The sequence below is a fragment of the Perca fluviatilis genome, chromosome 3, assembly GCF_010015445.1.
Source record: "Perca fluviatilis chromosome 3, GENO_Pfluv_1.0, whole genome shotgun sequence".
Classification (NCBI taxonomy): Eukaryota; Metazoa; Chordata; class Actinopteri; order Perciformes; family Percidae; genus Perca; species Perca fluviatilis.
In genome coordinates this window covers 6,612,947-6,628,030 of record NC_053114.1, presented here as the reverse complement: position 1 = coordinate 6,628,030, position 15,084 = coordinate 6,612,947, and the positions used below count along the sequence as shown (strand labels likewise).

General features: G+C 39.9%; 1 protein-coding gene across 1 annotated transcript in view; it reads left to right on the top strand.

Annotated features, from left to right (window-relative positions):
* Positions 1-15,084, top strand: part of nadsyn1 (NAD synthetase 1) — a 31,614-nt gene that overhangs the window by 2,258 nt on the left and 14,272 nt on the right. The window contains exons 2-13 of the mRNA XM_039795958.1: positions 853-913; positions 3,216-3,332; positions 3,650-3,703; positions 3,923-4,012; positions 6,062-6,113; positions 6,315-6,403; positions 7,845-7,962; positions 8,482-8,613; positions 9,342-9,413; positions 12,418-12,542; positions 13,536-13,584; positions 14,475-14,577. Of these exons, the coding sequence (XP_039651892.1) occupies positions 853-913; positions 3,216-3,332; positions 3,650-3,703; positions 3,923-4,012; positions 6,062-6,113; positions 6,315-6,403; positions 7,845-7,962; positions 8,482-8,613; positions 9,342-9,413; positions 12,418-12,542; positions 13,536-13,584; positions 14,475-14,577 (1,062 nt within the window). The remainder of the gene's footprint in view (positions 1-852; positions 914-3,215; positions 3,333-3,649; positions 3,704-3,922; positions 4,013-6,061; positions 6,114-6,314; positions 6,404-7,844; positions 7,963-8,481; positions 8,614-9,341; positions 9,414-12,417; positions 12,543-13,535; positions 13,585-14,474; positions 14,578-15,084) is intronic.

Genomic DNA, 15,084 nt, shown 5'->3' with positions numbered 1-15,084 from the left:
TTTTTTTTGTTTTTTTGTTTGAAAAAATTTGTGTAAATTTTTTTTATTTAATATTATTATAATAATAATAATAATAATAAAAAAAATAATTTTTTTATTTTTTTGTTTTTTTTGTTTGTTTTTTTTTTGTTTTTATATTATTTTTTTTTTTTTTTTTTTTTTATTTTTTTTTTATTTTTTATTAATTTTAAATATAATTATTTTATTTTTATTTTGTTTTATTAATATTTAATAATATTTAAAAATAAATGTTATTATTATTATTTTTTTTTTTTTTTTTTTTTTTGTTTTTTTTTTTTTTTTTTTTTTTTTTTTTTTTTTTTTTTTTTTTTTTTTTAAAATTTTTTTTTTTTTTTCCTCACTAATTAACAAGCATTCCTTCCTCACCAGGTTCTGTAAGAAAGTACTTTGCCCCATATACAGTATAGTCTATCGAGTCTATATTTCCGGGATTGTTCAGGTGCCGCCAGAGGTTCCGCCGGATGTCCCTCATTCCGGCTGGATGTCCGGCACCTTCCTCTTTCTTTGTGTTGGTGTTCTAAACTCCGGTGGATTTATGAGGACTATGTTTAACTGCTCCTTAGATCTCTGCAGGGTAAATCCAGACAGCTAGCTAGACTGAAACAACGTTTAAACGTACACACAACTTGTGGAAATGCAATACCACTTAACCGGTAGTACAGGAACTGAAAACTACTCCCACAACTGGTCAGTGCACACAGAACCAACAATGATTTTTGCCAAAATAACAATACTCCTTCCTGGTGTGTGTGTGTGTGTGTGTGTGTGTGTGTGTGTGTGTGTGTGTGTGTGTGTGTGTGTGTGTGTGTGTGTGCGTGTTTCTCTCTGCAGGTATTGAGATTGCTAAAGCTCACGGAGCCAAATACAGACTGGGCCCGGAGCTAGAGATATGGTATGCTGCTGGGAAAAGCATTTATTTGGTTTCACACTGCAGGGTTCAACAGTAAGGGTTGCCCGATGGCCCGAGGCAAGTAAAACACCACGTCTGGCAAGGAAATCTTACACCTTACTTGACCGCTCAGGCAAATTTCAATAATTTTTTCTGATCATCATCGTATCACAAAAACAGTTCCACAATGATTTCTCAGGTCTTTTAATAATAATAAAAAAAAAACTACATTAACAATGTTTTTGTAAGTGCTCTTTACATATCTACATGATTTTTGTTCGCATAAAACATGTCTCATTTGCATTGTAGGTTTAGAAACAAAAAAAATAAAAATGTTCCAACTTAAACTCTAACATAGTAGAAATGAGGGTGCCTAAAATGGATGCGGTCAAACAAATTACAGATAGAAATCCCTGTCTCTCCGGTACGGAAGAAGATTAGGGCCACATGTGAAAAAATTTATCGGGTTCTGAGTTTAAAGTCGGAATTCTGACTTTTTTCTCAGAATTCTGAGATTAATGAAATCTCAGAACTTAAATACATTTTTTTTTACATGTGGCCCTAATCCTGTTGCGTACTCCGGTAAATTAATTATTTCAATTAGATTTGATTTTTTTTTTTTAAATAATGGACTCCACTTTCAGTATAAACTTAAATTCATCTAAGACACATGTACATGTGTTTATACATTGTAAACAATTATCAGATATAACAATAGTTATATAATAGTTATTATAATATATAATAGTTATATAGAGTAGAGTTTTGTCGCTATTTGATAACCACTAATAAAATAAACTATTTGTACACAGGGCAAGTAATAATGAGTTCGAGCAAGTAGAATTGTTTTTCGGGCAACTAAAAAAACAAACAAAAAAAACTACCGTTGAACCCTGCACTGACATGAGTATATTGACATATTGAAATGTCATAGTATGATTCTCTTTGTCCAAACTGTGATTTTTAGAACTGCTGGACTAACTGTACGTACACACCGCCGCCGACTTGAGCTGCAAAAGAAGCTCTGGCCGTCCTGTCAAGGACGCTTGTCAAAAAAGTGCGGGGAGGCTTTTGACGCTTTGGCCGCTCTGACGTGGCAGGACATTCACATCAAGCAAGGGAGACTAGCATACGTACTTAAATAATAAAAACATCATGTACTTCACCAACTCATCGGAGACAGCAACTATCCCAGCTATTTTATCCCATGCCTGGTCCCTATACGCAAACAAAGTCATATCATAAATTATAGGGAACCCAGCACCAGGGATGATGAGCTTTTCCTCCATTTTCTCGGAACTAACGTCGGTAGGAACGGAAGTTTACATCATATGTTTCTCTGGAATCGGCCAGCGCGAAGGACGTCTGTATTCCGATTGGTTGCTGGTCGTTTGCCACTGAACCGCGTCATGCCTCATTACCATAAAGTTGACCAAACTTCAACTTTCTGCTCGACGCTCGGGTCGCTCAACACGCCCAAAACGCGACGCCGACAGATTTGCCGCTTCTTGCACCTGAGAGAAGCCGGCTTCCATTGAAAACTTTGAAGCTCAAGTCGGCGGCGGTGTGTACGTACAGTAACAGCAATGAAATGTATTCAGTGCCTTGTAGTGCTGAGGGTTAATAAGGTGCCAGCCATAGAAATCAAATGGACAGAAAGGCCATTGAACTGTTTGCCGTTGTCATTTGATTGGTACACAAGAAAATGGCGGAATAAATTTAATTTGACTCATTTAGCAGCTGGCTCTCTGCCTCGTAACGTTACTACTCCACCTCTCGTTTCTCCGTTACTGCAAAACCTCACCTCCGCGACTTTCCGGAAGTCGGCTTATACGAAAATAATACGTTCCCATGGCAACGGTACACATAAAAATGGCTGCCGCTCTGACCGTTCTACGTTGATTTGAATGGAAATGGCCTTTCGATCCATTTTATTTCTGTGGTGCCAGCACTGCCAGAGTTTGGAGTTTCAGTTTTACTTTGCTGACATCTCTTTTCTAAATCACTAGGGGTGCACGATTCAAAAAAATTTCACGATTCGATATCGATTTTTAGGCTCACTATTCGATTCAAAATCGATTTTTGATTCAAAAACGATTCTCGACTCAAAAAATGATTCGCAGTATGTAAATGTAGTTACTTTTCCCATGTGATTGCAGTAGACCTACAATAAAAAAAATAATGAAACATACCAACATTTTGAGAATTCTATGAATCGACTTTGAATCGGTAGAGCTTGAATCGCGATTTGAATATGAATCGATTTTTTTGCACACCCCTATAATTCACTACGTTTTCTTAACAGCGGTTTTGGCTGTGCAGACCACTTCTATGAGTCGGACACGTTGCTACACAGCTTCCAGGTCCTGAGGAAGCTTCTAGAATCGGCTGTCACCCAGGACATCATCTGTGACGTGGGCATGTGAGTATCATCTTTCAAACAGTCAGACCTGTCCAAAAGTATTCAGTCTAGACGTCCTGTATGAACAAACAGTATCACAGTGTTTTGCGCAGGTTTGGAAGTGTATCCCATAAATCACGAAAGGTAACAATTGTTGCACTGCAAACTACTGCGACTCTATAAAGATTTTCCTGGCTGAGAGGACGGCTCAGAACTTGGGACACTCATTCACATTTGCAGCTCCCATTTCTGAATTTAAACTGACAGGACACGTTTGTTCTTACCTCAGAAATCTCACTTTGGAAGTCTCCTTTTGTGACACATTGTGTTCCCCTCAGGCCCATCATGCATCACAATGTGCGCTACAACTGTCGGGTCCTGTTCCTCAACAGGTACGTCAGCACACCAGTCCAGTCTCATGAATGACATGTTGTTTTCCTACTTTTATACATTTATATAACTTAACTGGATATATATTACTTTGGATTCCCTGTTTTTCGCTTGTGTACTGCTAATGTGACCTGTGAATTCTACAAATATATATCTATCTTTCTATCCACCTATCTATCACTATATATTTTTTCGCTGACCATTTGTCCTCCATCCTGTAGAAAGATTCTGCTGATCAGACCTAAAATGGTGATGGCCAACCATGGCAACTACCGAGAGCTGCGCTGGTTCTCACCGTGGAACCAGTTAAGGTTGGTCCTCACTCAGAAGTCTGCCACACTCTGACTCTGTGCTACTAATATTTGAAGCCCTTCATATCGCTCTGTCTCTCCGTATTTGGGAGAACACAAATTATTGATACGTGATGAATATTAGCAAACTATTTTATATGTTCATTACTTTCATTTGCAATGAGTCCTACACTTAGATACTTAAACTGTCAGGGTATAATCAGGGCAAAACAGAGATGTTTGACAGAAGTGGGGTCAACCAACGAGCTTGATGTGCAGGGCAAAATGTGGCTACACCGGTGTCTTCAGAGTAGTGGAAGGATTTTCCAGTTCTGTTGTTTCTCCGTCATCTCTGACTCCGCCACTGGCCATGGTGTCTCCAAAAGAGCAGCTGCAGGCTACAAGGAAGCTAACGTTACCCAGGGTCTATAGCTGAATGCTACCGCTGGTAAGCTACACTGTGTCATCAGTGTTTTTTTCTTCTTCGGACACATGCAAGTAGGCGGGGATGGAGAGCAAAAAAGAAATACTAGGAGAATCGTACGATACTGCTTCTTGACACCCCTAATGGATACACCATAGCTGCCTGCTCTGTGGAGATGTGTAGGTGTATCTTCATAAAAGTGTATTTCCATCAAGGTCCCATGCCCTTAGTTAGTAACACTATCTGCTAAAACTTGACTGGTGCTCCACATGATGAGTCAGCTGTTTGTGATGTGTAAATATTACTGAAACGGCCCTTTAAAGGTCCCATATCATGCTCATTTCCAGGTTCATACTTGTATTTTGGGATTCTACAAGAACATGTTTACATGCTTTAATGTTAAAAAAAACACATTTTTCTCATACTGTCTGTCTGAATATACCTGTATTCCCCCTCTGTCTGAAGCGCTCCGTTTTAGCGCCTGTCTCTTTAAACCCCCCTCCTGAAAAAGCCCAGTCTGCTCTGATTGGTCACTGTGTCCGGGTCTTCTGCATGTGCGCTCCCAGAGTCTTTGGACCGTCACTGCAGCCGGGGGAATGACTGTAACGGCACTGTAGCGGCACTCTCTAACTATATATAGTAAAGTTGTGACATCACAACCGTACAGGAAGTCCTGACAGCTCGTTTAAAGGCACAGTCTCTGAATATGAGCTGTGTGCATTTCTCTGTGGATTGAGCGTTTTTATACTTTCACAGTATTTATACGGCACCTCATTAGCTTTATAATTAAAAGGACATGGAAAACTAACTTTTTACAATATGGGACCTTTAAAACAACTCTAATCTGGGAAATACGCTTACTTGTAATGTTGTCCAGTACAGAGAAAAAGTAGGTTTAGATTAGCTTAGCACAAAGACTGAAACATGGGGAAACTGTTAGCACCTTAATATTTGAAGAGTTAAAAAAATTCCTAAGCTGTGTAATTTACATGATGTAGCTCGTTAACTAGCAGGCTACTCACTAATGCCCTCAACAGTCAGCTGCATCTTTATCTTTATCTAAGTCAGAGTTGGCACAGTGATCAAACCTGGCAACAACCACCATTAGGACAGGATTATCTAATGCTAATCGCTACTAAAACCACAATGTCTCATTTTTATACCAGCAGTTAAATTCACAAGATGCATTTAGATATGAGTTGTTAAAAGGTGTATTTATTTTCACTTTTGTAGAAACTAAAACGGTTTTGAATAGTTTGAGCCAAGCTAGGTGATAGGGCTGTGCAATTATTCAAAATCTTAATCGCGATTACAATTTTGGCTCCTAATGATCACGAACACAATTTTTGATTAATTGAAAAAAACAAAAAAACGATTTTTTGCACATTGTGTTTTGCAAGTAAACTCTTATTTTGTCTTGTGTTCTGAATGGAAGAAAAAAATGTCACTGTTTTTTAATTTCAATAATTGCAACACCTTTCCAAAAGTCAACGAGTAATCATGTTAAATAATTGTGATTTCAGTATTGACCAAAATCATTGAGATTATGAATGTTTTCAGCCCTACTAGGGGAGGCCAACACTTTGATGCAATTTTGTGATTTTATTTCACTTTTGGAAATAATATTGCTTGCTTGTTTCTTTAAGGAATGTTGAGGAGTATTTCCTGCCAAGAATGATCCAGGAGGTAACAGGGCAGGTAAAAACACATTATTATTATTATTATTATTGTTATTATTATTATTATTATTATTATTATTTATTATTATTATTATTATTATTATTATCTGTGTTCAGCTAAGACTAGCTATTTATTTTTTTCTCCACAGGAAATGTCAAAATAAATGTTAGCAAAGAGAGGCTCAGTGTTTTTATTCCCCTGTTTGTTTGTGTCCATCAGGTTACTGTCCCATTCGGTGACTGCGTGCTGTCCACTAAGGACACCTGCATTGGCACTGAGATTTGCGAGGAGCTCTGGAACCCCAGAAGGTAGAGCAACACAGGATTGTGTATAAGGATGGCATGGGTGTCGTCGTTTTCTGTGTAAAGCAAGGCAAGGCATGTACTGTATAGCACATTTTAGCATAAGGCAATTCAAAATGCTTTACATCAAACATTAAAGAGCAGTTCAGAACAGGTAAGAATAGTAATCAAGCTGCTGAACTCCAATAGTAAATCTTAGCCCAGCAGAGCAGGGGGGCATTAAATACACTAGAACTTTTTGCACTTCGCACTTTAATTATTACAGTTACTTCTTAGGATGTTGTGTTGTCTGTGCTGTCATGTGTGTCCTTCTTTTGTGTCCTTTGTGTCTTAGGACGCTCTGCTGATCTCACTTTCATGGTGATTTTATCTTATTGTATTTGTATTTTATTTTTTTTTAATTTGAGAATGTTTTTATGTTACATGTTGTTTGTGTTGTGAAGCAACGGATTGTGGATTGTGGCACTGTGTCCAAGACAAATTTCCCCTCAGGGACAATAAAGTGTATTCTATTCTAATATAAAAACAGCTAAAATAGAATAAAACAGATATGAAATACAAAAATAAAAGCCGTGCAGTGTAAAAAAATACAATTATTCAAAGAAAGGCAGCATCAAACTGTAAAGTCTTTAGCCTTGATTTAAAAGAACTGAGAATTTGTTTTTTTATAAGATTTTTTTGGGGAGAGAGGTGACAGTGACATGCAGCAAAGGGCCGGCAGCAGGTCAGAGTCGAACCCTGGCCCGCTGCGTCGAGGAGTAAACCTCTATATATGAGCGCCCGCTCTACCAACTGAGCTATTCGGGCGCCCAAAAACTGAGAGTTTAACCTATGTCGGATTGCAGGGACCCCAGGTTCCATTCAGCCCCAAGATGATCTGTTGTAGGAGATGGGTCCATCCTAAGCGGGCTGGATAAGCACATAAGAAGCTGGGTCCAGACTAGTTTAATGACAGCCAGACAGATTATTTTAAGAGGACGGAAGAATAAATGGATGTCATCAATCCAGGAGTGGGCTTGTGACATGGCTAGGGGGGCGGCGTTTGAAAAGATGTCATATAAACGGTTTGCCTGATTGGATGTCTACTCTAGAAAATGGAGCAAGTACCTGAGCTTTCTGGAGGGCTCCTAGGAAGCTTTGTGCTGGGGAGAGACGTGTATGGTGGGCTTATTGGTGTTGTCATTTTTACATATGTTGATGGCTTATTGTCTAATTTGTTATTATTTTGTTGAATGATCTGGAATATTGTAGTTACTGTGTCATCTTTTCTTGATTTTTGTCTGGGTGGGTGGTGATGAAATAAAAAATTGTCAATCGCAACAAAAAAGAACAGAGTTGCAGGGAACCTGCAGTTCTCTGGGAGTTTGTTCCAGAAAATGTGCTCTCTGAAACAATCCTCACTCCTGATGACTGAACCTTTTTTTTTCTTCTTCTTGTCTTTCCTCAGCCCCCACATTCAGATGGGTCTGGATGGAGTCGAAATCTTTACCAATTCGTCCGCCAGCCACCACGAGCTCCGCAAAGCAGACCAAAGAGTCAACCTGATCAAGTCAGCCACCACCAAGGTAGTCTTTAACCAGGAGTCCACAAACATGTGCTTGGTTAGGAGCACATCATGTAGTACAGTGGTTCCCAAAGCAGGGGTCCTTGAGGGGACCCTGGTTCCGTGGTCTATTTTGTGTCAGTTTAGGGGTCCTTATGTGGCAACCACTGTTGTGGTAGACTATGTGGAAGACAAATACTGGTCTAGAGTTTCATTTACCGATATTGAGGGAAAAAAATCCAATTTGCAATATTGGTCTGGAAAATGAGCAATTGCATATATTCCTGAAATCATTTAGCTCTACCAGCAGCTTACCAAGACTCTTTATATACGTAGGTTTTTCTTTGAATATGTCACCCATCTGCACATCTAGGACACAGACAGTGCAAAGCAGAGATCACCAGAGGGCAGTGTTGTACCACCAATACAGGACATAGTACCACCGTAACATCCTGTCTGCTGAGCACACCTTCTGCCTTCAGCATGCGATAGCTTGACTAAAATCAGCATTGCATTCAGTGTATTGTTGGTGTTGTTCCAGAGTGGAGGCATCTACCTGTATGCCAACCAGAGGGGCTGTGACGGGGACCGCGTGTACTACGATGGGTGCGCCATGGTGGTCATCAACGGAGACATTGTGGCACAGGGAGCGCAGTTCTCACTGAATGATGTGGTGTGTATGGACATGGAAAGAGCCAGACCTGGCTCAAAAAAACATAACCTGCAAATAAGGTTGTACTCACACTTAGCCCAGTTGCCTTGAACCGTGCCCGAGCACGATTAACCCCACTCCCACGGCGTGCTGCACTCACACTGCAATTAAACAATCAGGGCCAGAGCATGCTTACATCATTACGATGCAACTTTTTGTTTTGAAGAAAACCAGAAAGTGAAGCCCTCTCGTACAGCACAACGGAGTCCATCCCTGTAATGCTTATTTTGAGTTGTTCGGGGCGCAATGCAGCGCACATCAGTTCCGACCTCGGGCACGTTTAGCGATCCCGCTAGATGCGTGTGACCGAGTCCAACAGAACCCCCAGCACCGGCCCACCTTTTTAAGCCGACCAGGACACAGTACGGAGCGATCACGCTAGTCAAACTGAGCGGACTTTGAGGTCAAATGTGCTAGGGCACGGTTTAACTGGGCCAAGTGTGAGTCTTTACTGTATGTAGCTGTGACATGATTGTAGATGTGGACATAAGTGTGTGTGTTTCCTGTGTGTACAGGTCTATGGGGTAACTGTTGCAGGGCAGGTCATACAGTAAGACAGCAGGCAGACAGCATTCCTGAGTCACAAGAGAGCCAGACTGATCTCTGTGTGTGTGTGTGTGTGTGTGTGTGTGTGTGTGTGTGTGTGTGTGTGTGTGTGTGTGTGTGGGGGGGGGGGGGGTGTTTTGCAGGAGGTGATTACAGCCACTCTTGACCTGGAAGATGTGCGGAGTTACAGAGGAGAAGTGTGCCAGCCGAACATGGTGAGACAACACCCACCTCCGACCTTTTGTAATGTGCAAGTTGCTGAGTCATAGCTTCAGCGCATGTGAGCGAAGTGAAACGGTGAGAATTTGTTTTTGCGCCTCGCTCAAGGAGCAGTTCATTCCATCCGTTCACTCGCTCAAAGCTTCTCCCGACCGCTCCGCTCTATATCGCTCTGCGCTCCACTCAGATTTCACCCCCCTCTATTCAAATCGCTCGCATTTCGCTCCCCAAAAAAAAAGAAACGCCGGATGGCAGGCACTGGCGGCATGGAGAGGGAGGGTGCATGTACTGTGCTGCAGTAACACAGTAACGGGCTCAGGCATGCTTCCAACTCATGGTGTGAGCGGTACCGGAGCCAAATTGGAACAGGGGAGATAAGGCGACGCTCCAAAATTGAAAAAAATCCGCTCTACTCTCCATCCAAAATCCTCACGCTCCCCGCTCTCTCCACTCCTCTCCCATGCTCTGCGTGGCTTTTGTTTTTTACTTATTATTTCCTTCCATCACCTCTAAAGCTCACTTATTAACAGGGTGTATCAGGTAAAAAAAAAATAATACAATGTGCCCAATATCTGCAAAACTAACAGCTTTCCCATCAGCCCCAGCTCTACGTTGTGTCTAAACTAAGGTAGTGAACATGGCAAGCATTATACCTGCTACTAGCATTAGCATCTTTAGTCTCACAGAGCCCTGCTTGTGTGGCTGTGGCCACCAGTTCAACCCTTGGTTAGCTTTGTTTTACCAGTGAGAGTTAACTACAGTAAAATATTGCATTTAGCATAAACACTGCTAGGTTGCTTATTGTTTAGCATGCTTTAGGTTGCATGCTGATTTAGAATAGTGGTTGAACTGCTGACTGTAACGTCTGTGTCTGTGAGGTGTCCTGGGGCACCATGTTACAGTAATGGATATTTGCCCTCCAATCAGAAACAGGTATCTTCTTTAACTGTGGGAGTGTTTGTCCCACAGATAATCAACTGCATCTGAACAACAACCTTTATATAGGTCAGTGTTTCCTATATGTTGATTTTTATAGTGGCGGCTCGCCATGGCAAAATTTCTGCCGCCACGGTATCATAAATAGGGCAGACGCACAATGTAGTCGCTGTTGCCTTTTAAATTATGTGTTGTTGTTTGGACAGACCTGCCTCCACTGCTAAAAAGAATCCTAAAGGAAACACTGTAGGTACAAAGAGAAATATTTTAGTAGTCTAAAGTTATGGTTTTTACTGTATTTATGAGCCCACAATGGCTGGAACTAGAATGTGAGGTGTGGCTGGTTTACAGTTGAGTGTGAGTACTCTATGTCTTTATCGACCCTGAGGTAAAATAGCAGGCCTGACTTTTGTATGTCACATATTACAGCTAATGAGACTAGAACAGAGGTTGCTCTGGGATCATGCTCTCATGACGAGGTGCCCTTTTTTTTTTTTTTTTTTTTTTTTTTTTTTTTTTTTTTTTTTTTTTTTTTTTTTTTTTTTTTTTTTCTCTCTCTCTCTCTCTCTCTCTTTTTTTTTTTTTTTTTTTTTTTTTTTTTTTTTTTTTTTTTTTTTTTTTTTTTTTTTTTTTTTTTTTTTTTTTTTTTTTTTTTTTTTTTTACAGACCTGTGAGCAAGTGTGCCCGTCCTGAGACAAAAAAAAAAGTCCTGAATCACAATTTTTAATGCTCAGTAATACGGGTTGAAACTCTTTTTTCAGGGCCGATACCGATTATTAGTAGTTAATGAAACCTATAACGGATATTGGAACCGATATACATTTACAGTTAATGTGAAAATCTTACAGTCGAAATTAACATTTTGGAATGTTACAAACTCCAACGCATAAGTTTGATTTAAATGATTTAAGCAATTATGTAATAAAACTGAAACTTTGAAGATAATACACAGTCAAAGAAAATCAATAAAAACAAACAAAAATAGCTTCCTGAAGTTTTGCCTTGCTAACAGTTTGTTGCAGACGGCTTACAGAGCTGGAGAGTAGTAGCGCACTTTTAAATAATTAACTTTATCGGTTATCAGGCAAATAAAACGCTGATACAGATGATCTGCTGATTGACAAATATCTGCCCCGATAATTGGCCAGGGCTGATAATTGGTCGATCCCTACTCAGTAAGGATCATGTCCGATCGCTGCCATTAGAGGTTACCCCTCAAACTAGAGCTGGGTGATATGGAGGAAATCAAATTTCATGGTGCGTTTACTTGAAACTCGCCAGCCTTGTGGTGCATTCAAAGTTATTGTAAACTACCCTTTTCCCATCTGGTGCTTGTTTTTGTTGTTTACCAGCAATTTCCTGGTGAAATAAGTCATTGTAAGTTATTGTTATTACATTATTAATCAATCATTTAATTTTGAATATATGGCCTTAGCAATAAACAAGCCGTTCTTTATTGTCGCCAACTGTCGTTTTGTTCTCCTTTTTTTTTATATTTTATATTATATACATTATAAATATATTATTTATATTTCGGTTTAGGCACCAGCACCGATTTAAAAGTATCGTTTTAGCAACGGTATTGGAAACAACCCAAACGATATCCATAGTAATAACAGAATCGTTGATGGAATTGCGAAATTGAGTATTTAAAAAAAGACAGATTTCATAGGGCCCTACATTAGGTCAGTGCTAAAAGCTAACTAGATATTTAAAAATATGACTACATCTAAGTTTCCAACTTTGTACATAAGCACAAGGGACAAGTGGTGAGTGCATCACCCAATTTGTCACACACTCGTTCTTAAAATTCATTCATTCTTTACTTTCTAGCATCTCTACCTCAGTTACAAGTGAATTATGGCTTGTAAAGTAATTTCCAATGGACTCACATGCATCTCCCTCATTGGACAGGTGTCCTAACCCGTCATCCTACAGAGATTTGTAGAGCGGAAAACACCTTTCTCCATTTCCCGACCACTGTTTGATGCTTTTGTACGTTTTCACTTGTATGTGTCACTTTGTCACTCCATTCCCTCTCCCTGTCGTACTTCTCTGTTGTAGGAGCGTGAACCCAAACCTTGCCACAGGGTCAAAGTTGACTTCTCTTTCTCCAGTGGGGATGATATCTTCCTCCCTACCCACCAGCCAATAACATGGCACTTTCATACCCCAGAGGAAGAGATCAGGTACCAGCCTACATTTAATTTGGTACAAAATATGTATTTCTTCTTAACAGAAACACCAGTGTCATCTACTAGCTTCTGAAAAGGGCCTGTAACAACGCATGATGTAATAACTGAACCCAATATGTAATACATTTCTACCATATTTTGTAAATAATGATGACATAATTCGGTTCTTACAAAATGCCGGGGTTGCACTTTTTCTTCTCGAAAATGTAATACGGTGCATATATTTATATATTTTTTTTATAACATTGTCATGATTATTTTTAATGAATTCTAGCATGAATCATAGTGACTCCATATCAAATTTAAAAATATACTATTTGTTCAGTAGATTAGTGTGACCTTTCACTGGTCAATACATGTCACTAAATGTACTACATATTGCGTTCAGCGTTACAAAATGTGGCAGATTATTACATAATGCGGGTGTTATTACACAATGAAGTATAAATGTATTACATTTTGACGTTTTATTACATCAGAGATCTTCAACAGGGGGTCTGCGACCCCTAGGGGGTCCTCAGTCATTGTCAATTATATCAAAATCGATATAGCATAGTATCGCGATATTTTCCGTGGCAATACTGTATCGATACACAGATGCCAAGTATCAATCTATTATTATATATGTGTTGGTCAGTTTGTCTCCTTAAAGGTCCCATGGCATGAAAATTTTACTTTATGAGGTTTTTTTAACATTAATATGAGTTCCCCCAGCCTGCCTATGGCTAGAAATGGCGACAGTTGTAAACCGAGCCCTGGGTATCCTGCTCTGCCTTTTGAGAAAATATTTGGCCCACCCATGAGAAAGAGAGAGACATCATGGCTTGCAAACGTGCGAAGCATGGCAGTTGGTCAAGGCCACACCCCCACCCTCCACCTCGGCTTAAAAACCATTGAAGACCCCTGTATTACAGTGTGTTGTTACAGGGCCAATGAAAGAAAGCCAGTGCAGAAATGAGAGCAGCAGTTGTCTCCTGTGTTGTTCAGTCTAGGGCCAGCCTGCTGGCTGTGGGACTACCTGAGGAGAAGTGGACAGGTGAGGAGGAACACACACTCTGCTGCTGTGTCTAATTGTGTGTCTGTGTATTGCAGTTTTTTTAAAACTTTTTTATTTTGTATATAGAATGGTATGGATTCTAGGTTCACGATTCAAAATCCTTTATTAATCCCACAATGGGGAAATTCACACTGTCGCAGCAGCAAGGGATAAAAGGAACAGTAGAAGACACAGATTAACACACAATAACAAATATAATGAAATAATAGAATTACTTTATTGTCATTGTATCATTAAAAACGTACAACGCACAAATTCAGAGTGCTACTCCTGTAAGGTGCTGCTAGTTAAATAAAAAAACACATTCATTCATTCATACATTCTACACGATAATGAATAAATGATAAATAAATGGATAAATGAAGTAGTTAAAAACTGCATTGAGGAAAAAATTTTTTTTGAATATTGCACATGAGTTCTGATAGCTGGGGGGAACTGGTGTCATGAATCGATTCGATATCACGATGCATCAGAACGTGTCACCTCCTCAGTATTATATATCGCTACACATGGTTTTCATCCATAAATTCAAGAGTCAGATATAAATTAACTCCCCTTTTTATTGTATATGCTTTTTAAAAAAAAAAAAACACTTCCTGAATGTAGCGGAGTCTGAACACAGCAGGCAACAGACAAAAGGCGAACAACAAGTAACAAGAAACATCAGTAGGCAATAATCAATTATGGTCTGTCACTGCATCGTTGCAGAATCGTCCACGTCCGCATCGCGATGCATCGATGCAATGACTAATTTCAACGCCCCCCAATGCAATAACATTACTCCAAAAGAAAAGGATTCTTATGCCATTAGGTTAGCAGATTTTTGCAGAGTGTTTGGTGTTTGTGATGGGTTTCTGTGTGTGTCCCAGGCTGGTTTCCTGTTGCCTCTGAGTGGAGGTGTGGACAGCTCGTCCACCGCCTGTATCGTCCACTCCATGTGTGTGCTGCTCTGCCAGGCCGTAGAGGACGGCAGTGAGTACCATTCGGTTTGCTTTCATTTCAATCGACTTATTATGCTCATATTATGCTTATTTTCAGGTTCATAATTGTACCAGAATAGGTTTAACTGATTTCATTTTCAAAAAACACCATATTTTTGTTGTACTGCACATTGCTGCAGCTCCTCTTTTCACCCTGTGTGTCGAGCTCTCTGTTTTAGCTACAGAGTGAGGCATCTCACTCCTGTTACATCTTTGTTGGGAGTCGCACATGCGCAGTAGCTAGGTAAGGACTACTAGCCAGTCAGAAGCAGAGTATGAGGGCGTGCCACGCTAGCAGCTAGGCGAGCATTATAACGTGTGTTACAAAGTGACGCACGTTTGTCACGGAAGTAAAGGCTGGACTACAATAAAGCTGTTTGGAGCAGTTTGTGAACAGTGGGCTAGATTTATCAAGCCGTTTGCGCCTGTTTCCAGGCGCTAATTGGTCGCAAAGACGGACGTAACCGATGCGGGCTATTTACAAACAGGGCGCACTTGG